Source organism: Salvelinus alpinus, chromosome 19, assembly GCF_045679555.1.
Source record: "Salvelinus alpinus chromosome 19, SLU_Salpinus.1, whole genome shotgun sequence".
NCBI classification, from domain to species: domain Eukaryota; kingdom Metazoa; phylum Chordata; class Actinopteri; order Salmoniformes; family Salmonidae; genus Salvelinus; species Salvelinus alpinus.
Window position 1 is genome coordinate 43,369,360 of NC_092104.1, and position 22,539 is coordinate 43,391,898.

Consider the following 22,539-nt stretch of genomic DNA (forward strand, 5'->3'; position numbering starts at 1 on the left):
AGGGAGGTTCTCTCTCACTAATCCTTGTTATCTGCCTACCCTTACAAAAATGAATAGTGTTAAATGGGACGCAGTAATTGCAAAATAACTACAGTTGATCTACAAAATGACTGCACTAGGCCAGTGGTTCCCAAACTGTGGGGCGGCAGGGGGGACACGGTGGCCCTGCACTAGGCTACTGCAGTTACAAAAGTGTTACAAAAAAAGTACAAAAGGCCAGCATCCCGGAGTCGCCTCTTCACTGTTGACATTGAGACTGGTGTTTTGCGGGTACTATTTAATGGAGTTGCCAGTTGAGGACTTGTGAGGCGTCTGTTTCTCAAACTAGACACGCTAATGTACTTGTCCTCTTGCTCAGTTGTGCACCGGGGCCTCCCACTCCTTTTATGGTTAGAGACAGTTTGCGCTGTTCTGTGAAGGGAGTAGTACACAGCGTTGTACGAGATCTTCAGTTTCTTTGCAATTTCTCAGAACAAGAATAGACTGATGATTTTCAGAAGAAAGGTCTTTGTTTCTGGTGATTTTGAGCCTGTAATCAAACGCTGATGCGCCAGCTACTCAACTAGTCTAAAGGACAGTTTTATTGCTTATTTAATCAGAACAGTTTTTAGCTGTGCTAACATAATTGCAAAAGGATTTTCTAATGATCAATTAGCCTTTTAAATTGATAAACTTGGATTAGCTAACACAACGTGCCATTGGAACACTGGTTGCTGATAATGGGCCTCTAGATCTTCCATAAATAAAATAAAAATCTGCCGTTTCCAGCTACGATAGTAATTCACAACATTAACAATGATTTTCTGATCAATTTGATGTTATTTTAATGGAAAAAAAGTTATTTTTATTGTCCAAAAACAAGGACATTTCTAAGTGACCCCAAACTTTTGAACGGTAGTGTATAGACACACCCCTCAAGAAAGGAAACACTTCTGAAAGAGCGACACAGCTCTACGCATATTACTGGTTTGTGCCCAATTGACACCGCCCCCAGTTAGAAGGAAATAAAGCAGCCTTAGAGTTACAAAGGAACTTTTATTTAAACACACCAAGGAAGATAAATATGGGGATGCACATGGGAATGTATACTGAACAAAAATATAAACGCAACATAAGGTGTAACGTAGATGCAGGAAGCAGGTGCAGTTAGTGAGTTTAATATCACTGAACATGGAATGAAACAAAACAAGAGAAGCGTCTGACATAGAAACAAACAATACTAGCTGAAAACTAGTAACTAAAGAGTGCTATTAGAAAGGCAAGTAAGCAGGGAGTAATGAGGTCCAGTTGTGACTGATGAGATGCAGGTGTGCGTGAAGATGGGTTGCCAGGACAAGTGGTTAGTAGACCTTTGACGTCGAAGGGGAGGAAATGTGATAGTGTACAACACCACCCCCCGAGGGCGAGGAGTGGTCCGGACGGCAAAGCTGAGATTTTCACATGTAGGGATCCAGAATGTCATCCACTGGAACCCAACACCGCTCTCCTGGACCATACGCCTCCCAGTCCACCATGTACTGAAGCCGACCCCCCATGACGTCGTGAGTCCAGGAGGGATCTGATGACATAGGCGGGGCTTCCTCGATGTCCAGGAGAGGTGGAGTGTTGTGCGGGACATCGTCAGCCAGGGGACCAGGAACCACTGGCCTAAGGAGGGAAACGTGAAAAGAGGGTGAACTCCGGTAGTTAGAGGGGAGTTGTAATCTGTATGTTTACTTGTTGACCCTCCGGAGGACCTCGAGTTGCCCCACAAACCGTGGACTCTGCTTCTTACATGGCAGACGGAGTGGGAGGATCCTGATGGAGAGCCAGATGTGATCACCAGGATCGAACATGGGCGCCTGTGGGAAAAAAAAAAATGTATTACTTCAAATGATTGTACATAACTATCATTTTACTCTGGTTGTGTAAATTGCTGTTTTCACCTAACTCTGTACCGAATCCACTACGGCTGTGCACATCTCGTGTTCTTAACCCCACCCTCTACTCTAAAACTTGCATGTTCGAAAAACCAGGCATCTCTGTTCTGAACAAAGTCTCTCCTTATCCTCTATTCTAAGACCAAACAGTTCTTAAATACTCACAAGAGAACTCAGAATATTTGGCCACCTCATCCAGTAGATATCAGTTGGTTCGACACATTGAGACAGTTGTGGTGGATTAAGGAAATGTAACAAGGTTGGGCTATACAAAGCAAGCCCCAACTCAGAATCTCTGAGCTCTCTATTCACGCTGTGTGTATGGTGACTTGCTCCCTTATTAATACTTTTTGAATAAAGAACATCTGATTGTTAATGGTTCATGTCTCTCATTATGGATTAGAATATCCACGCCACACTGCTGTGGCGAACCGCCTGCTCCTGAGGCGGACGGCGCTTCGGTCTGGCTTGGAGTCCATGGTGCCAGGGCTGGCTGGTAACCCAGAATACACTGGAAGGGAGTCAGCCCGGTGGAGGAATGACAACTAATTCTGGGCATACTGCGCCCAAGGAAGGAATCGGGCCTGTCATGATAAAAAGTGTCCTCCTCTGCATCACAATGGGATTCTAAAAACTATTAGCGTCCGTTGCTATATCAACAGTGTGATGACCGAATGATTAGAGTTTGAGATTACAGCCTAAATGACATTCTTGTCATCATCGCTATGCAAACAAGGCAGATTTCCACCACAATTTCACTGTTTGAACAAGTTGCTTAACTAATAAAATGAAAACATTAATTCAAAATACTTTTGGGTACCTTGTTAACATTACAACATGAAATCCATGTCTTATACATCGCTACGTTACAGAACTGGCAAAGAAAGTGTCATCGCTTGACACATTAAAGTTATTTACTTTACAGATTACGAAGTCAACTAATTTCCACTCCATTCATATGCAAATCCATTTAATTTTTTTCGTTCATCTGGGTCTCACATTATGATAGAGCAAGAAAACTTAACAGATAATGACAACAGTAGCTGATGTAATGAAAATTTGAAGGGTGGTTGGTAATGGAGGACAGCAGGTGAATCCACGTCTGGTGTTAAGCAGAACCCCTAGCTCCTGGAGAACAGGAGCAGAATTAAAAGGGAACAGGGTAGAAGACCGAGACAAACACAGGTTACACTTTACTATGAGAAAATGTGGTGATTAGTGCAGTGTTATAAATGGGAGATATGTACTTTAACACTTTTGGAAGGTATAGCTTACCTCAAGTTGGTCCCCCTCCGACTCAGAGCACGAAGAAACAGACTATGATCCTAAAGTCATTTGGAGGTCAATTGAAGAGGTCAATTTTTATAAGCTCAGCATAACTACCATTTCTTGCTTTCTTAAATGTCAACCAAAGCTTAACATACTTTGTCTATTGGGCTTCACTGAAGTGTAGGGCGTCAGTGCTTTCAGTGGTCGACCGTCCAGCTGCTCCAACTGTAGAAGATTGTTGGCTTCCACCGAGGTAACCCTAGGAATACAAAAATATCAGTATTATGGAAACTAAAACTAGCTTCAGGATATTTTGCGTGCAAATAGTTATGAGATTTTTTTAATATTCACTTTAACAGATGGTGACCAGGAGCAAAAAACCAGCGAGGTTTCCCAGGTCTCACCTTCCTTTTGTTCTTCTTCCAAACCAAGTCATTCGCCAGCATGTCGTAGCACTTGGTCCCCATCTTGAGTCTGCACTGGTAGCTCTCCTTCTGTTTCTCCTGTGCCTTGTCCATGTTCAGTCTCATCTTGATTGATAACAGGAATAAATGCAATTATATTTCATATTACAAATACATTACTTAAATATCTCTTGGACGGAAAATAAATTCACAGCGGACAATCATCTTTACCTGGTCAAAAACCTCCACATCCTTCTCAGTCTACGCCTGAAGGTGGTCTTTTAAGGCGGTCTGATCGGGTTTGACAACTTCCACCACATCAGGTGGAGTTTCAGTGATCTGAAAGTACGTTATACAAAAATAGCAATAGACAAACACTAAGTCAATCACAAATTTGAAAGACTACAGTACATGCAATAATTGTATATCCAGTTGCATTGTATACCTCAGTCAACAGCTGCGGCTCACGTTCGCAGTCGGTGGAGGCCTGGATGCTGCTGTGTGCAAAGAGAAAATTACCTTCAGGTTGTTCTCCCACCCTTCCTGGTACCAATCAAGGGACTTGCCCATGGCAGTCTTGAGGGTTTGGTTGGTCCAGTCACCAAAGCTGGAAGAGGGGGTAAGAAAGCGATATCTATTGACAGGAAGAGAAGTTGAACATTTGAACTGTTGTCTCTCCCTGACACTCTTCCTTTCACCCCCCCCCCCCCCCCCACAGAAAGGAGAAAGGAGTTCTACTGTTGGAGCGTTGCGGGGGGATTTGGATTGTCAATTCAGGTTCGGATTGTGCTCAGTGGGCTACGACCTGCGCCAAAGTGGGTCACTAGTATTTATCAGAAAGGGATTGATAGTGTGGGTGATACCGGAGTGTCCAGCGTCGAGGGATGTGTGTGCCCAGGCCAACAGCCGAACGCTCACCCCTGTGGGAACATAGCTGCGCTCTGGAGGGCAGGAGTGGGTTTCACTCCAGAGCCTGGCAGATGTCCACATCTACATCCCAACACAGGGCCAACAATACAACAGGACTGATTGATTGGCTGGTGGACACTCACAGGGCTCTCAACCGGCATGGAACAGGATACGGAAAAGCAGGTCCTCCGACATCCTGGTCACCAAGCGGTAATTTTCCTACTTGACCATGTGATGTTGGAGCCACGGGAGATCAAGGATTACCTTGTGTACAGGTGCGGAGGGAAGGCTTTCCTGGTGCATAGGTCCCACGGTGAGGGCGAGTGGTGCTGTAATGTGCATCACTGTGCCGAATCCCAAAGGTCATGTGTCCAGAGCTTGGATAGGAAAAGGAGAGGCGAGCGGGTATGAGGTTAAGTTCAGGGAGGAGGCGAGGACCTGGTAGATGAAGTTCCAAGCAGCACCGGAGTCCACTAGAGCTAGAGACAACACTTGAACAACAGCCAGCGAAATAGGAACCGTAAAGGGTTTGGCAGAAAACAATGAAAATGGAATACTCATGCCAACCCTGGGATATGGAAGGTCACATGGCCGCCCCTCTGCACTAGTGGAGCATACCGGTGGATGCCCTAACCATGGAGGTTAGGGCGTACCGGACACCACTGACACTGGTAACCCTCCTGGCCGTAATAGGGACAAAGCCCCAGCTGTCTCTGGCGATGCCACGGAGAGGTGTGGCCCCTACCTCCATGGGGTTCAGGTTCGGATTCAGAATGGTCAACAAGGAGGGAGAGAGGCAATGGGGGTACAGACGGATGACCATTGGATTGAGTGAGTCGAAGGTTAAGGTGTCATCTCAGCATGCCAACTGCATCTTGACCTCTTTGCGCAACCCTCTTCTGAATAGTGTGCAGAGCGCCGGCTCATTCCATCCGCTGGATGCTGCTACTGTCCGAAAGGTGAGTGCTTACGCCACCGTGGTCTGGCCTTCCTGCCGTAGTTGGAGTAGGCGCTCAACCCCCTCTGGTGGATGGTCGAAGACCCCGCTGAACCCCTCATAGGAACCAAGATCTACCAGACAACCGTAGCCCACTCCAACGCCTACCTGGTCTGCAGGGAAATAACCGTGGCAACCTTAGACCTCTCAGTGGTGGGGGCTCTCATCTGATGAGTGAAAGAGGGAGCACTGGAGTAGGAAGCCACGGGATTTGGATGGAGACCCGTCATATTTGTCTGGGAGGGAAAACGGGCATTGCTGACATGGGCGGACTATTGGACAGGCTGGGGTGCTGGCTCGACCCGTGGTGGAGAATCCTCCGGTGGTTGGAAGTGACACCCCTCTGGAAATGTTGAAGAACACGGAAGACCTCTTCCATAGCCATCCCCAGTTGTGCCAGCTGGTCGTGGTGTTGGCGAAGTAAATCTCTATTCGCTTACCATCTGGGAGATGTCCTGCTTAACTTAACTGCTGCTTCCATTTGGTGAGGTAGTATTTTGTAACGTAGACACAGGTAGTCAGGTGCAGTTAGTGAGTTCAATAACATGGACCAAAACCAGACATGAAAACACAAACAATACTAACTGAAAACTAGTGATAAAAGAGTGATATAAGAAGGGTAAGTAATCAGGGAGTAATGAGGTCCAGGTGTGACTGATGATGAGACGCAGGTATGCGTAATGGTGGTTGCCAGGTGTGTGTGAATATGGGTTGCCAGGACCAGTGGTTAGTTGACCGGACCAGTGGTTAGTTGACCGGCAACGTCGGAGGGGAGGAGCGGGACTAGACATGACAGTTTCATGACATGTTTCATGAGCTGAAGTAAAAGATCCCAGAAATGTTCTATTATTTCTCTCAAATGTTGGGCACAAATTTGTTTACATCCCTGTTAGTGGGCATTTCTCCTTTGTCAAGATAATCCATCCACTTGACAGGTGTGGCATATCAATGAGCTGATTAAACAGCATTATCATTACACAGGTACACCTTGTGCTGAGGACAATAAAAGGCAACTCTAAAATGTGCGGTTTTGTCACACAACACAATGCCACAGATGTCTCAAGATTTGAGGGAGCGTGCAATTGACATGCTGACTGAAGGAATGTCCACCAGAGCTGTTACCATAGAATTGAATGTTCAATTCTCTACCATAAGCCACCTCCAATGTCGTTTTAGAGAATTTGGCAGTATGCCCAACCGGCCTCACAACCGCAGACCACGTGTAACCATGTAGCCCAGGACCCCCGCTTCTTCTACCTGCACATATTGCAATACAGCTATACACCAAGGCAGCATAAAACATTAGTAACAACTAACTGTTAAGAACAATCTATACTTTACACAACTCACTTTGGGCACGCACACCATCCTAGAAGTCCAGCGATATGAGTGAGTCCAGTTGTTGATGGGCAGAGACAAAGATGTTGCTCTCTACCACTGCTTGAGGGACTGCAAGTATTGTGTGACCTGTATGGTCAAGAGGATGAGCAGATATCCGGCCCCCTAACAACCTTCCTAGCAACCTATCCGGAAACAGCTCCCACAGGTCAGGGGGAGTTTGTGCTAACCTGCTGTTTTTGACTCTCTCTCTCTCTCTCTACCGCAGCTGCTGTCTCGACCTCTGAAAGCTGCAATATGTAACTTTTTGGGCGACCCGACCAAATTCACATAGAAATGTGCGTTATAGATATGTAATTTTCATTGAAAGCAAGTCTAAGAAGCAGTAGATATGTTCAATTGTATGTCTATGTATATCTATGCTTCCCATTCTTATGTTTCGTTTTTTGCATCTTTTACTTTCAGTTTTGTACACCAGCTTTAAATAGCTGAAAATACAATATTTTTGGTTATTGAAAATATATTTCACAGTGGTTTGGATGGGACAATGATTACTTACACTATATATTGCTTGTTTTGTCAAATAAACTGAAATTAGACAAACTATTTTAGCAACCAGGAAATTGTGTAGTGATTTCTGCATATTGCACCTTTAAGGAAACAACACCTTTTGGCTCAATTACACTCCCAGAGGCAAAACTTTCATAGACTAACGCCTCGATCACACCAACAGTGAACGCAGATAGAACAATGAGACAGTTATTTCACCGGATGTATACATTTGAAGCAAATATGGTAGTGAGAGGAAGCCCACTGGCCAGCTGTGGGAGTTAATCTGCAGAATGTCTGCCCAAATCTTCTCACCGATGACACATTTGATCTCAATACAGTTATCAACAAACTGGACTAAGTTTGGTAGACTTTACCTTTTGCAAAATCTTTTAAAAAGCACGTTGTTTAGAAGGAGTACAAAGGCAAATAAAGTTATTGCACACGTGCACTTCACAGAGGTGGCGTTCCCTGACGGAAATATGCGGATGCACGCTAGAACGCGTCAATTGGATCTTGCTAGTTCGTGCTTGGCTATGCCCACTTCCTTGCTTGTTCTGCACACTATGACTCATTTATTCCCATTGGAAACAACGGGTTGTGGTCTATCTTGGTTTAGTTATAAAAAATCTTTGTAGTTATTGCATTTTGGTACACCTGGGACCAGATTCACAAAACCTTCTTAAGAAGAATGTCTTCTTAACTGCCATTTTTCCTTAAGAAGAAAGTTAAGCACATTTCTTATGTTTCTCCTTAAGCAAAAAAATTAAGAAGAAATTAGATTCTTGAAAATAAAGTTATTGGAAATGTTCTTAATTCCAAGACAGCTAAACCGTTGTCTTAAACTCAGGTCAGTGAGAGAAAAAGCAATTGAAAGCAATTGAACATGTTTAGCTAGATAGCTAGCAAAAACGGTTGCCTAGCAACAAACATTTTAAGAATATTTGTAATAAGATATTTGAGAAGAAAATCATTACATCTTGAGATATTGTTGAGGAATTGGACTTACGAACCATTTTATGAACTTCTTTATTTTTTTTCTTAAGAAGCTTCTTAAATGTTTGCGTAAGAAGTGTTTTGTGAATCTGGGCCCGAAGTACATACATTTCTAATAGAACGCTGGGTTTGCCTTGCTGCGTTGCGTTGCAGAGGCAGTTGCAGTGCGTTCTGTGTAGGGCATATGGGGTAGGCTGTGCCGGTAGACTAGTCTAGATGATTATTGATAAGAGCGATAATACTTGTATTTCTCAAACAGCAGTCAATCATCATGTCACCAGAATAAGACCCTTGATTTTTATTTGAAAGGAGCATAAAGATCACTATGCACTTTCACCAGGAGGTTGGTGGCACCTTAATTGGGGAGGACGGGCTCATGGTAACGGCTTGAGCGGAATAGGTGGAATGGTATCACATACATCAAACACATTATTTCCATGTGTTGGATCCCATTCAATTTGCTGCATTCAAGCCATTATTATGAGCCGTCCTAGCAAGGGGAACCACTACTTCAAGGTCTCAAAGCGAGTGACGTAACCGATTGAAACGCCATTAGCGCGCACCACCGCTAACTAGCTAGCCATTTCACATCCGTTACACTTCCACCAGCAGCCTCCAATGTTCATCATAATTTATTTCATTTGTAACCTAATAAACTGCATGGTTTCTCGAGTCCTAATGGAAGGACCACACACCATATCATCTCGTGACTCCAAGTTTATTTTGATATTATTTATAGTTGCGCATCAAGTCCTTTCCACCGCCATTTCTCGCATAATTAATTTTACTGACACAAACAGATCCCACCATGTTGAACAAACAAATGATTTGTCGGCATTTCTAACATTTTACCTAAACTTCCTGTTTCCATCAGAGCTGTCTTGATTTACTCACATACAAAACTGGATGGAAACATGGTTTAAGAAATCTATTTTTACCTCTCAATTTGTAGTGTATATATTACATATGTAATTTGTTAACATCAACTCAAGAGGGTAATTGAACATTCAACATCTGTTTTCATTTAACCAAATTGTGTCAGGATTTCCCGTTTTTTTCAATTTTCCTTATTGGACTGCGTGGAAACTTTTCCGCAGTACCAGTCATGGTAGTGTAGCGCGATTGTGGGATGAACATTGCTAGGTGGGGTTTATCGTGTGGCTATATAAATACATGAGCGCAACTTCACAACGACTCTGCAAGCTCAGCCTGAGAAAGTTTTCTAGTCCATATCTTTGGGCAGCCGGTAAAATATCCTATTTTTGATTCAATAAACCTACTCCAGGAAATTGAGCACCGCGACATCGAGCCTAGGTAACAGTAATTTGTTAATTTCTCTTTTTTTAGGGAGTTTGAACCGTGTTAAACTGGAAACTAACTTCCCCGCTGGAGCCTGCATTCTAATTGTCAAGGAACTTTACTGTACGTAGCCTACATCCTTGTTTGTAGCTTAGGTAGCCAAAGGGTGTGTGTGTGGCTGGCGTAGTAGTGACATTTTCATTATTTTTGATTAATCATTTTATGTAGGGGAACCCTGTTATGTCTTAAACAATTGAACTAATCGAGTAAAATTGAGGAAACGGTTAAAGTTTTGGGCGAGTTCTACATGATTCCAATTCTAGGCGTGGTCACCACACAATTTTTGCCATACCATTGTGAAATAGATGGGGCAATTTGTTCTGCAGTGACAAATAAATAATCGGTGCAGCATCATAAACACGAATTATATCCACATGTTCTAGGCATGTTTACTTTTACTCTATGTAATGATGATTATCCTATGTAAGTGGCAGTCATAGCCAAATATTTTTTGTACCAGATTCAATGAGGCATAAAAAGTGTACGAGGTTGCGTTGCATGAGTCCACTGAAATATAATTTGACCAAATTGGTCTTGTACTGTAACATATTCTGGCAACAGAGCATTTCATCTCTCCATTTAACACTCAGAAATGCAAAAGGCCTTGGTGTTCAATACAAAGGATATTACTAATACTGTGGTTATTACTGAATCCCCCTATTCCTCTCTCTTCAGACCCGTATCACCATGTCATTCATCGCAGCCTTCTTGCAGCAGACCGTCTATCTGGGCCTGCCCGATGACTCGGTAGGGTTCTGCTCCACTTTCTAGAGGGAACGTCCCAAATCTGCTCTTTTTTTCCCTTGTGGTATGCATGTGTGGAAAAATTTACCAGGCGGTGTTTGTACATTTGTAGCTGGATAGACAGGAGGGGGACTGGGAGGGAGGACAGAAAAGTGAGACCAAAAGGGATGGCTGTTGAGGATAAAGAAAGGGGGTCAGAGTCTGAGATACAAAATAATGGGAGGAGCATACTTAACTTGTGACTCATAGAAGGAATTCAGGAGTAAGAGCCCTTCCCTTCAGAAACAGTTGAAACCGGGGGGAAACTGCACAATTCCTGCTCTCTCCCCCTGTTACTAACATATTCTTTGTATCATGTGGTATGATTATTAACATATTCTTTGTATCATGTGGTATGGGCTGTTAATTTCTTTGCTTCTATATAGTATTGTTCTGTATTTTGTGAAGGTATACATTAATTCACTGAATGAAACTAAGTGTTCTGTCTCGAATCTCTCTCTCAGACCTTACCCAATCAGGGCACTGTGACTCCTGACCCGCATTTCAGTGTCGATGGTGATGTAGGCATCTTGGATAAGGCCATCAAGGCCAAAGGTGAGATTGACATACCCTATGTGTGTGTTACATAGCTAGGGATGAAAGTAGATAGGTCCCCGTACCACAAATGTCTGTCCACGCACTTTTTGTTAAAGTTTTATTACCTTTTTGTTTTTCAGTCAACAAACAAAACACAATTCACATATGTGGCAGACATAAATAATATAATTAAACAGCACATTTCCAGCAACACTATCATTAATTGTTAGATATTTCCAGCTTTAGCTGAGACAAGCAAGGAATTCGTTTTACATTACCTTACACATATATATATATACAAACACACACACACAAAAAATCACATTTCCTTAATCACCCCATTCACTCTGTCAAGTTGGAAATATGTGACTCGTTTCAGGACACTCGGTATGTCGCGCGTCACTACTTCACAGGAGAGCCATTTGAATGTAAACGTTAAAAAAAAAACATTGCCAGAAATCTGGAACATGTGAACTTTTGTGCCTTAATAACAAACCTGTATGCCCTCTGTAAATAAAAACTTACAGTAGTGATGTACATTTTCAAACCCACAACCTTGGCTTTGCAAGCGCCATGCTCTACTAACTGAGCCATACGAGTATCGTTTTGGTATCCTTTCGGTATTGATTATCGTGATACTAAACCTGGTAGCAAAGTACAAAATTGGGTATCATGACAACACTAGTGTGAGCATGTCCGGGTCAGTGTTTTCATTGTTTCTTGCTTATGAGTAGTCAGGGTTGTTTGGCCGGGGCCATACAGAGATGTTGTATTAGTAAAAAAGGGCTCATGGATTAGGCTACATATGCAACAGCGTTTCTTATTGAACAAGTCCCTCCATCTTGTGATGCAGGTGTGGATGAGAACACCATCATTGATGTGCTGGTGAGGAGGAGCAACGCCCAGAGACAGCAGATCAAAGCTACCTATGAAAAGGCTAGCGGCAAGGTAAGCTGTGACACACACTTACCAACACACTAGTTTGGTTTAGGATATGTGGCGGGTGGGTGGAGTTTGCACTTTAGGACCGATGGAATGATGCAAAACGTGCAAACTTCAGCCTAACACACACACACACTTGTGTATGACTGTGGAAGAGTGTCACCCCTCTCTCTACAGCCTCTGGAGACTGCTCTGAAGTCGGCCCTAAAGGGAGACCTGGAGGATGTGGTTCTGGCTCTGCTCAAGACGCCAGCACAATATGACGCCCAACAGCTCAAACTGGCCATGAAGGTAAACATGCACGCAGCTAGTCACTCACTAACTCTGAAAACACAATCTGCACAGTTGTTTGTTTTCTCTCTTGTTTGTGTAGGCCTAGAGACGGTAACAGAATACAAATATTTAAAGGGTAATCAGTGGTAGGAAAAGTACCCAATTTTCAACTTGAGTAACAGTAAAGATACCTTAATAGAAAATGACTCAAGTAAAGACACCCAGTAAAATTCTACTTGAGTGAAAGTATTTGGTTTAAAATATATTTAAGTATCAAAAGTAAATCATTTCAAATTCCTTATATTAATCAAACCAGATGGCACCATTTTCTATTTATTTTTATAGATGGCCAGGGGCACACTCCAACATTCAGACATAATTTACAAACGAGGGCTGTGTTTAGTGAGTCCGCCAGATCAAAGGCAGTAGGGATGTCAAGTGTTCTGTTGATTAGTGTGTGAATTGGACCATTTTCCTGTCCTGCCTGAGCATTCAAAATGTAACGAGTATTTTTGGGTGTCAGGGAAAATGTATGGATTAAAAAATACAATATTTTTCTTAAGGAATATAGTGAAGTAAAAGTACAAGTTGTCAAATATAAATAACCCCAAAAATGACTTAAGTAAAAATACTTTAACGTACTACTTAAGTACTTTACACCACAGCGTAATGAATCAGTTCTAAAGAGGGAGATGTGATGTCGTCATCCAGTATTCTTGGTCTGCTGCTTAGTCACAGCCACCCACCCACTTCCTCACATTCAGCCCAGAGTGACTCATTCTGATGTATTATTACACTGTTGTGAGGGAGGCAAAAAGGTGGGACTTTTACAACTGGTGGGACTGTTTTAATATGTGAGGAGACGGTGCTGACGAGTATCTATTGTACTTTAGATTTCACGATGTGCAGTGTGTGTGTGAGGTGTCTGGTATAGAAGTAAACACGAAAATTAGCTGTTATTGAACAAGTGCAGGGAGTCCCTCCATGTTTCAGTGTTTTGTTGCATTTGGGGCATAATTAACACTGCCCTGCACTTTCTGTTTATCTGATCCTGGACTCTTTCTCAGCTTTACGACTGATGTGACCTGACCCTTTTGTCCTTGTTGACTGTTCACACCATCCCCTCTCGCCTTCTCTCTCTCAGGGATTGGGCACAGACGAGGATACTCTGGTTGAGATTCTGGCCTCCAGGACCAATAAGGAGATCAGAGAGATAAAGAAAGTCTATAAGGGAGGTGTGTCTGCAATATGTAAATATGTCTATGTAAATGTCCTGTATGTGATATTTACAACAAACCAATAATCATGGCATTTTCATTTCTAGAATACAAAAAGGAGCTAGAGGATGACATCAAATCTGACACAGGCGCAGACTTCAGGAATGCTCTGCTCTCGCTCTGCAAGGTGTGTTTTATTGTTTGTGTTTATAGTTTGTTTAAAGATGCATAGTTTGGCACAATTAACATCACTCCCCCTCTCTCTCTCGCATACTGTAGGCTACTAGGAATGAAGACACCATGGTGAACCAGGAACTTGCTGACAGTGATGCCAGGGTATGGAGGAGAGGAAGATGGTGAATGTGTCAGAATCAAGGTTGGGCACCGCAAAGAGTCAGTGTGTAATGCGAACCCTGTGTGATGCCCGTGCCTACTGTATCTGTCTATAGGCCCTGTACGAGGCTGGAGAGAAGAGGAAGGGAACAGACTGCTCTGTGTTCATAGACATTCTGACCTCCAGAAGTGCTCCTCAGCTCCGCCAAGGTGAATATACACGCACATGTATACACACATTTGGTAAACAAGACATTGCCCAATAAGCTTACACTAATACTTTTCTCACCACCTGTTCATTATGTCGTAGCCCTATAGTGTGCTTTGTTTTTGTCATCAGTTAGACCAGAGATGTCAAACATACGGCCCACGAACACATTCAATCCGGCCTGCAGGTGCTTTGGTGTGGGGGGGGGGGTTGTTATTTTATATATTTAGTCAGTCTTTTATTTAGGGGGGGAAATATTTTAAATGCCAAACAAAATCGAAACTGTGTATAAATGATAACGGACCTACATTCATAGTAAGCTGGACAGGGTGACGGGACTAACAGTCATTGAAACGAAAGCTAAACAGTCAGGGAGCATTGGAAGTGATATAGGACCATATTTTTACTTTTACTGCGAAGATGTATAGTACATTTTAAGTGTGGCCCTCCGAACCTCAGTGAAGACCGAATGCAGCCCGCAAAATTAGTTTGACACCCTTCTGTTGAAGTCAGGTGACACATTTGTCCAGAATTCATTTTAGGCACTTCATACATTTTTTTTTTCCCACTGCAAATACCTGAGTGTGGACCTTTTTTTTTTAATTTGTTTTTATCATTGAATGTTAATTTTGGTCAACGCACCACAAATACTAATAGAATCTAGATGTGTGTGGAGGCTTTTTCCTTTTTCATACACTGCATGTACAAACACACATGGTTGATACTGTATAATCAAGTACATAATCCTTTCCCTCTCTTTCTTTCAGCGTTTGAGAGGTACTCCAAGTACAGTAAGGTGGATGTGGCAAAGGCTATTGACCTGGAACTGAAGGGAGACATTGAGAACTGTCTGACTGCCGTAGGTGAGCGAACACAGCCAGGTCCAAGCCTAGTAATGTTCCAATGCACAGATTATTTGAAGACATCACCCTCAATCCATGTCTTCTGCTGCATCACACCCTTCACTAGGCCTTAGTCTTGTAACATTACACCATGACCTCCATTTTCTTCATTCAAATAAGGCCACACTGTGAGCAAAATAACTAAAATAATCATTTTTTTTGTTTTTAAATAGAGGTGATGGCACATTATCCAATTACTGATTGCAAATGCCTGTATCATTTCATGGCCATTCTGTTTTGTGTGAGGACAATGGAGCACTATGTCTGACTTAAGAAAATACCATAGGAACAGCTGGCAAGTGTCTTATCTGACATTTTCAACCTCTCCCTGACCCAGTCTGTAATACCTACATGTTTCAAGCAGACCAACATAGTCACTGTGCCCAAGAACACCAAGGTAACCTGTCTAAATGGCATCTGTAGCCATGAAATGCTTTGCAAGGCTGGTCATGGCTCACATCAACACTACCATCCCAGACACCCCGGACCCACTCCAATTTGCATACCACCCCAACAGATCCACAGATGATGCAATCTTTTTTGCACTTAACCACCTGGACCAAAGGAACACTTATGTGAGAATGCTATTCATTGACCACAGCTCAGTGTTCAACACCATAGTGCTCTCAACGCTCATCACTAAGCTCAGGACCTTGGGACTAAACACCTCCCTCTGCAACTGGATCCTGGACTTCCGGAAGGGCCGTCTCCAGGTGATGAGGGTAGACAACAACACATCCGCCACGCTGACCCTCAACACGTAGGCCCCTCAGGGGTGCGTGCTTAGTTCCCTCCTGTACTCCCTGTTCACCCACGACTACGTGGCCGCGCACGACTCCAACACCGTCGTTAACTTTGCTGACGACACAACTGTGGTAGGCCTGATCCCCTACGACGATGAGACAGCCTATAGGAAGGAGGTCAGAGGCCTGGCAGTGTGATGCCAGGACAACCTCTCCCTCAACGTGAGCAAGGCAAAGGAACTGATTTGTGGACTACAGGAAACAGAGGGCCGAGCACGCCTCCAGCTACATCAACGGGGCTGTAGTTGAGCGGGTTGAGAGCTTCAAGTTGCTGTGTCTATGTCACTAAGGAATTGTCATTTGTCTACACACACCAACAGTTGTTAAAAGGCACAACAACGCTTCTTCCCCCTTAGGAGGCTGAAAAGATTTGGCATGGGCCCTCAGATCCTCAAAGTCCTACAGCTGCACCATCGAGAATATCTTGACTGGCTGCATCACGACTTCGTATGGCAACTGCTTGGCATCCGACCGCAAGGCGCCACAGAGTAGTGGGTACGGCCCAGTACATCACTGGGGCCGAGGTCCCTGCCATCAAGGACCTCTATACCAGGCTGTGTAAGAGGAAGGCTCTACAAATTGTCAAAGACATCAGACACCCAAGTCATAGACTGTTCTCTCTGCTACCACATGGAAAGCATTACTGATGCACAAAGTCTGGAACCAACAGGATCCTCTGCAGCTTCTACCCCTAAGCCATAAGACTGCTAAATAGTTAGTCCGGGTAGCTATTTGGTTAACTGTATTGACCCTTTTTGCACAAACTCTTCTGACTCCTCACATATGCCTCTAATGTCTGTCTATCCTGTTGCCGAGTCACTTTACCCATACTTGTATGTACATATCTACCTCAATTACCTCATACCACTGCACATTGCCGCAGTACTGGTACCCTGTGTATATAGCCAAGTTATTGTTATTCATTGTGTGTTTATTCCTTGTCTATTTTCCTCTGCATCGTTGGGAAGGGCCTGTAAGTAAGCATTTCACTATTAGTCTACACCTGTTTACAAAGCATGTGTAATTAACATTTGATTGAATCCCCTCTACCATACCTCTCTCCATACACCAGTTCCTATCCCTCTTGTCCAGTCAGGGCCTTAGCCTTTTGGGGGCCTTAAGCAAATCCCTACCTTGAGACAGCATTGGAGAATGCCCCTTGTCGATGCTGTCACCTGACTGTTTTTCCTTTCGGTCTTTCAGTGAAGTGTGCTGGAAGCAAGCCTGCTTTCTTTGCTGAGAAGCTCAACTTGGCAATGAAGGTGTGTTAACTGTTAAACATTGTTAGGTTTTCTGTACCAGATGAGAACCGCCCTGTGTCCTGATCATTATGATATGTAACAGAAATGCATATTAAAATTGAAAATGAGCATTTCTTGTTGGGAAAATCCTGGTAGTTCCTCCCAGTTTAGTACATTTTTCTACTTAATGAATACAACCTTGTTTTAAGATGTGACATTCTACACAAGAACACTGGTTATGCACATACTGTTCAAGACGGCACAAACAGATCTGGGTTCAGGCTAAGGAGCTTCCACTATCCGGTTATAAATCTTCATTTTGTGTGTCTGTGCCATACCCCAGGGTAAAGGAACCAGGACCAATATTCTGACCCGGGTCATGGTGAGCAGGTCTGAAGTAGACCTGGCCCGGATTAAACAGGAGTACAAGAAGACGTTTGGGAAAACCCTCTCGCAGGAAATTCTGGTGAGCAAACATCTCCACTGCCAAAGTGGCAATAAAAGACAAGGGACTGTTTTCCCAGATTAAGCATAGTACTGGAATAAAAATCACATTAAACAGATCCTCCATTGAGAATTTGTTTTATATCCAGGACTAGACTTAATCGGGGTCTGGGGAACTGACACACCCCCTCGAGTTAAGTAATGCATCACATTGTATAAGGCATTCTGATTACTAGGTCCAATCGGCGTTTGGAAAGAAGACAAACCATTTGGGAAATATGGCATCTGAAAATAATTTTCTAAATAAAATGTTATATAATGGTGTGACATGTCTAAACATGATGGACCTTTATATTTTGTAGAGTAACTCTGCGCTCTGTCTCTTACCTCCTTAGGATGACACCAACGGAGACTATGAGAAGATCCTACTGGCCCTGTGTGGAAGTGACAACTAACTTTCTCTCAGATCTCATCTGGAGCCAATTACCACAGTGCATGAGTGCCAATGGAGAATAATGTACATGATTAAATGTTCCCCTCCCAAATGCAAAATATTATGGTTCATGACAACTATCTGAAATGGCAGTCATGATGTATTTTCTCTACCTGCTAACAGCAATGAGCACAGTAAACATGGTAAGCAGCATTGACATATATTTAGCCTAGCTTCAGCAGACTTGAGGATCTATAGTGCAATATACCAGACACCATTTGTGTGTGACGAATATGCAGTGGCATTGTGGCCTGGATAACTGGTCCTTTGTGCAAATAAAGCATTTTGTGGCTCCAAATTGTCTGAATTGATCTGTGTATATATTTCTAAGTCTATGTAACATTGCATGTTTATTTTCAAAATGCAGCAAATAGCCTAAGTTCTAACTTGAGAATTAACCACATAAGACCATGTAGTGAGTCCAATTCACAAATGATGGATCTTGCTCGACTTTAAATGGCTTTTATTGTATTAAATCTACAGTAGCTAAACTGGCTTTGGAAGGATGGTCACGTGATGTTAGTGCATGTAAGGCAGAGGAGGCTGGTCGGAGGAGTTTTTGGCAGATGGGCTCATTGTAATAGAATAAAGGAAACCGTATCAAGCATACGGAAACCACATGTTTGACGCCGTTCCACTTATTCTATACATTAAAATAAGGCCATCCTATAGCTGCGCCCAACAGCCTCTATAGTAAGGCCATTTTTGAAGAAGACCGGAAGAGGAACAAACCGACTTCTAAATCTTATGTAAGGCGGGCCTAATTTCAATAACTTGACTGTCGTGCTCACCTCAGTCATGAAGTGCTTTGAAGGCTGGTCATGGCCCACAATAAGGCCAGCAGGCCAGGCACACTGGACCCACTCCAATTGGCCAACTGATCCATGAAAGATACCATTTACATGAACACCACCCTTTGCATCTGGACCCTGGAGTTCCTGACGGGCAGACCACAGGCTGTGAGGATTGGTAACAACACATCTTCCACACTGACTCTTCATACAGGGTCCCCCCAGGGGTGTGTCCTCAGTCCTTTGCTGTACTCCCTGATCACCCACGAGTGCATGGCTTTGCAAGACACCAACTCCAAGTTTGAGGATGACACCACGGTTGTAGACCTGATAACCAAAAATGACAAGTCACCCTATAGGGAGGAGGTAAGGGCAAAACAAAGGAGTTGATTGTTGAGAAGGGAACATGCCCTGATCCACATCAACAGGACTGCAGTAGAGAGTTTAAAGTTTTTCACTGCTGTTACTCACTGTTTATCTATGCATAGTCACTTTATACCTACCTACATGTACAAATTACCTCGACTAACCTGTATCCCAATACATTGACTCGGTACTGGTACCCCCTGTATATAGCCTCATTATTTTATTGAGTTACTTTTTTCAATATTGTTTTTTATATACATTTATTTAGTAAATATTTTCTTAATTGCATTGTTGGTTAAGGGCTTGTGTAAGTAAGAATTTCACGGTAAGATCTACACCTGTTGTATTAAGCGCATGTATCAAATATAATTTGATTTTAAACAGATCCCCCCCCCAATAGCTTAGACTTTAAAGTTGGATTTGATTAAGTCCTATTCATTCATTTAGATTTTTGGTTGAGATGGAGACGTGAATTCAACGTATATAATTTGCTCTGTTAAACCTCCCCTTTGGAATGACTTCGATAGCAGCAGTGAACATATTTAGATACATTTACATTACATTTAAGTCATTTAGCAGACGCTCTTATCCAGAGCGACTTACAAATTGGTGCATTCACCTTATGATATCCAGTGGAACAACCACTTTACAATAGTGCATCTAACTCTTTTAAGGTGGGGGGGGTTAGAAGGATTACTTTATCCTATCCTAGGTATTCCTTAAAGAGGTGGGGTTTCAGGTGTCTCCGGAAGGTGGTGATTGACTCCGCTGACCTGGCGTCGTGAGGGAGTTTGTTCCACCATTGGGGTGCCAGAGCAGCGAACAGTTTTGACTGGGCTGAGCGGGAACTGTACTTCCTCAGAGGTAGGGAGGCGAGCAGGCCAGAGGTGGATGAACGCAGTGCCCTTGTTTGGGTGTAGGGCCTGATCAGAGCCTGAAGGTACGGAGGTGCCGTTCCCCTCACAGCTCCGTAGGCAAGCACCATGGTCTTGTAGCGGATGCGAGCTTCAACTGGAAGCCAGTGGAGAGAGCGGAGGAGCGGGGTGACGTGAGAGAACTTGGGAAAGTTGAACACCAGACGGGCTGCGGCGTTCTGGATGAGTTGTAGGGGTTTAATGGCACAGGCAGGGAGCCCAGCCAACAGCGAGTTGCAGTAATCCAGACGGGAGATGACAAGTGCCTGGATTAGGACCTGCGCCGCTTCCTGCGTGAGGCAGGGTCGTACTCTGCGAATGTTGTAGAGCATGAACCTACAGGAACGGGTCACCGCCTTGATGTTAGTTGAGAACGACAGGGTGTTGTCCAGGATCACGCCAAGGTTCTTAGCACTCTGGGAGGAGGACACAATGGAGTTGTCAACCGTGATGGCGAGATCATGGAACGGGCAGTCCTTCCCCGGGAGGAAGAGCAGCTCCGTCTTGCCGAGGTTCAGCTTGAGGTGGTGATCCGTCATCCACACTGATATGTCTGCCAGACATGCAGAGATGCGATTCACCACCTGGTTATCAGAGGGGGGAAAGGAGAAGATTAATTGTGTGTCGTCTGCATAGCAATGATAGGAGAGACCATGTGAGGATATGACAGAGCCAAGTGACTTGGTGTATAGCGAGAATAGGAGAGGGCCTAGAACAGAGCCCTGGGGGACACCAGTGGTGAGAGCACGTGGTGCGGAGACAGATTCTCGCCACGCCACCTGGTAGGAGCGACCTGTCAGGTAGGACGCAATCCAAGCGTGGACCTTGCCGGAGATGCCCAGCTCGGAGAGGGTGGAGAGGAGGATCTGATGGTTCACAGTATCAAAGGCAGCCGATAGGTCTAGAAGGATGAGAGCAGAGGAGAGAGAGTTAGCTTTAGCAGTGCGGAGCGCCTCCGTGACACAGAGAAGAGCAGTCTCAGTTGAATGACTAGTCTTGAAACCTGACTGATTTGGATCAAGAAGGTCATTCTGAGAGAGATAGCAGGAGAGCTGGCCAAGGACGGCACGTTCAAGAGTTTTGGAGAGAAAAGAAAGAAGGGATACTGGTCTGTAGTTGTTGACATCGGAGGGATCGAGTGTAGGTTTTTTCAGAAGGGGTGCAACTCTCGCTCTCTTGAAGACGGAAGGGACGTAGCCAGCGGTCAAGGATGAGTTGATGAGCGAGGTGAGGTAAGGGAGAAGGTCTCCGGAAATGGTCTGGAGAAGAGAGGAGGGGATAGGGTCAAGCGGGCAGGTTGTTGGGCGGCCGGCCGTCACAAGACGCGAGATTTCATCTGGAGAGAGAGGGGAGAAAGAGGTCAAAGCACAGGGTAGGGCAGTGTGAGCAGAACCAGCGGTGTCGTTTGACTTAGCAAACGAGGATCGGATGTCGTCGACCTTCTTTTCAAAATGGTTGACGAAGTCATCAGCAGAGAGGGAGGAGGGGGGAGGAGGGGGAGGAGGATTCAGGAGGGAGGAGAAGGTGGCAAAGAGCTTCCTAGGGTTAGAGGCAGATGCTTGGAATTTAGAGTGGTAGAAATTGGCTTTAGCAGCAGAGACAGAAGAGGAGAATGTAGAGAGGAGGGAGTGAAAGGATGCCAGGTCCGCAGGGAGGCGAGTTTTCCTCCATTTCCGCTCGGCTGCCCGGAGCCCTGTTCTGTGAGCTCGCAATGAGTCGTCGAGCCACGGAGCAGGAGGGGAGGACCGAGCCGGCCTGGAGGATAGGGGACATAGAGAGTCAAAGGATGCAGAAAGGGAGGAGAGGAGGGTTGAGGAGGCAGAATCAGGAGATAGGTTGGAGAAGGTTTGAGCAGAGGGAAGAGATGATAGGATGGAAGAGGAGAGAGTAGCGGGGGAGAGAGAGCGAAGGTTGGGACGGCGCGATACCATCCGAGTAGGGGCAGTGTGGGAAGTGTTAGATGAGAGCGAGAGGGAAAAGGATACAAGGTAGTGGTCGGAGACTTGGAGGGGAGTTGCAATGAGATTAGTGGAAGAACAGCATCTAGTAAAGATGAGGTCAAGCGTATTGCCTGCCTTGTGAGTAGGGGGGGAAGGTGAGAGGGTGAGGTCAAAAGAGGAGAGGAGTGGAAAGAAGGAGGCAGAGAGGAATGAGTCAAAGGTAGACGTGGGGAGGTTAAAGTCACCCAGAACTGTGAGAGGTGAGCCATCCTCAGGAAAGGAACTTATCAGGGCGTCAAGCTCATTGATGAACTCTCCAAGGGAACCTGGAGGGCGATAAATGATAAGGATGTTAAGCTTGAAAGGGCTGGTAACTGTGACAGCATGGAATTCAAAGGATATCAAGAGATCTCTCAATATTCATTCTCACATTCTCCGGTAGCTCAGAAATGTACCCTGATGAGACTGGGGATGAATTACAGTACCTGTGGTGGCAGGTGCAGTGAAGACCGTCGAGTTTGAGCCTCGTCCAGTGGGAGTGAGATTTTTGGAGAGAATGGACCCTTGCTTTCTGACTGATCCAAATGTGGTGTCAGGTTGGGTGGAGAAGAG

The 22,539-nt window shown here is 44.4% G+C and overlaps 1 protein-coding gene and 1 long non-coding RNA gene across 4 annotated transcripts; one reads left to right on the plus strand and one right to left on the minus strand.

Annotated features, from left to right (window-relative positions):
* Positions 1–1,141: 1,141 nt before the first annotated feature.
* Positions 1,142–8,201, minus strand: LOC139545661 (uncharacterized). 2 transcript variants are annotated; one of them, XR_011669107.1, is made up of 8 exons: positions 6,849–8,201; positions 4,038–4,199; positions 3,824–3,931; positions 3,540–3,718; positions 3,344–3,447; positions 3,195–3,244; positions 1,775–3,047; positions 1,142–1,647 (listed from the first exon to the last, which is right to left on the minus strand). It is a non-coding gene; the product is annotated as an uncharacterized lncRNA (long non-coding RNA). The 2 variants fall into 2 exon arrangements; XR_011669108.1 differs by having other exon boundaries at positions 3,593–3,718; positions 3,824–4,199.
* A 1,044-nt stretch (positions 8,202–9,245) lies between these two features.
* Positions 9,246–18,214, plus strand: LOC139545669 (annexin A1-like). Of its 2 annotated transcripts, XM_071353663.1 has the most exons (14): positions 9,480–9,627; positions 9,729–9,803; positions 10,416–10,487; positions 10,988–11,078; positions 11,914–12,008; positions 12,180–12,293; positions 13,420–13,510; positions 13,600–13,679; positions 13,772–13,828; positions 13,942–14,035; positions 14,801–14,896; positions 16,942–17,000; positions 17,323–17,445; positions 17,819–18,214. In XM_071353663.1, exons 3-14 carry the CDS (start codon positions 10,428–10,430, stop codon positions 17,876–17,878), a joined length of 1,020 nt encoding a protein of 339 aa, XP_071209764.1. In that variant the 5' UTR covers positions 9,480–9,627; positions 9,729–9,803; positions 10,416–10,427; the 3' UTR covers positions 17,879–18,214. The 2 variants fall into 2 exon arrangements, with proteins under 2 accessions (XP_071209763.1, XP_071209764.1); XM_071353662.1 differs by lacking the exon at positions 9,729–9,803 and having other exon boundaries at positions 9,246–9,695.
* Positions 18,215–22,539: the final 4,325 nt, after the last annotated feature.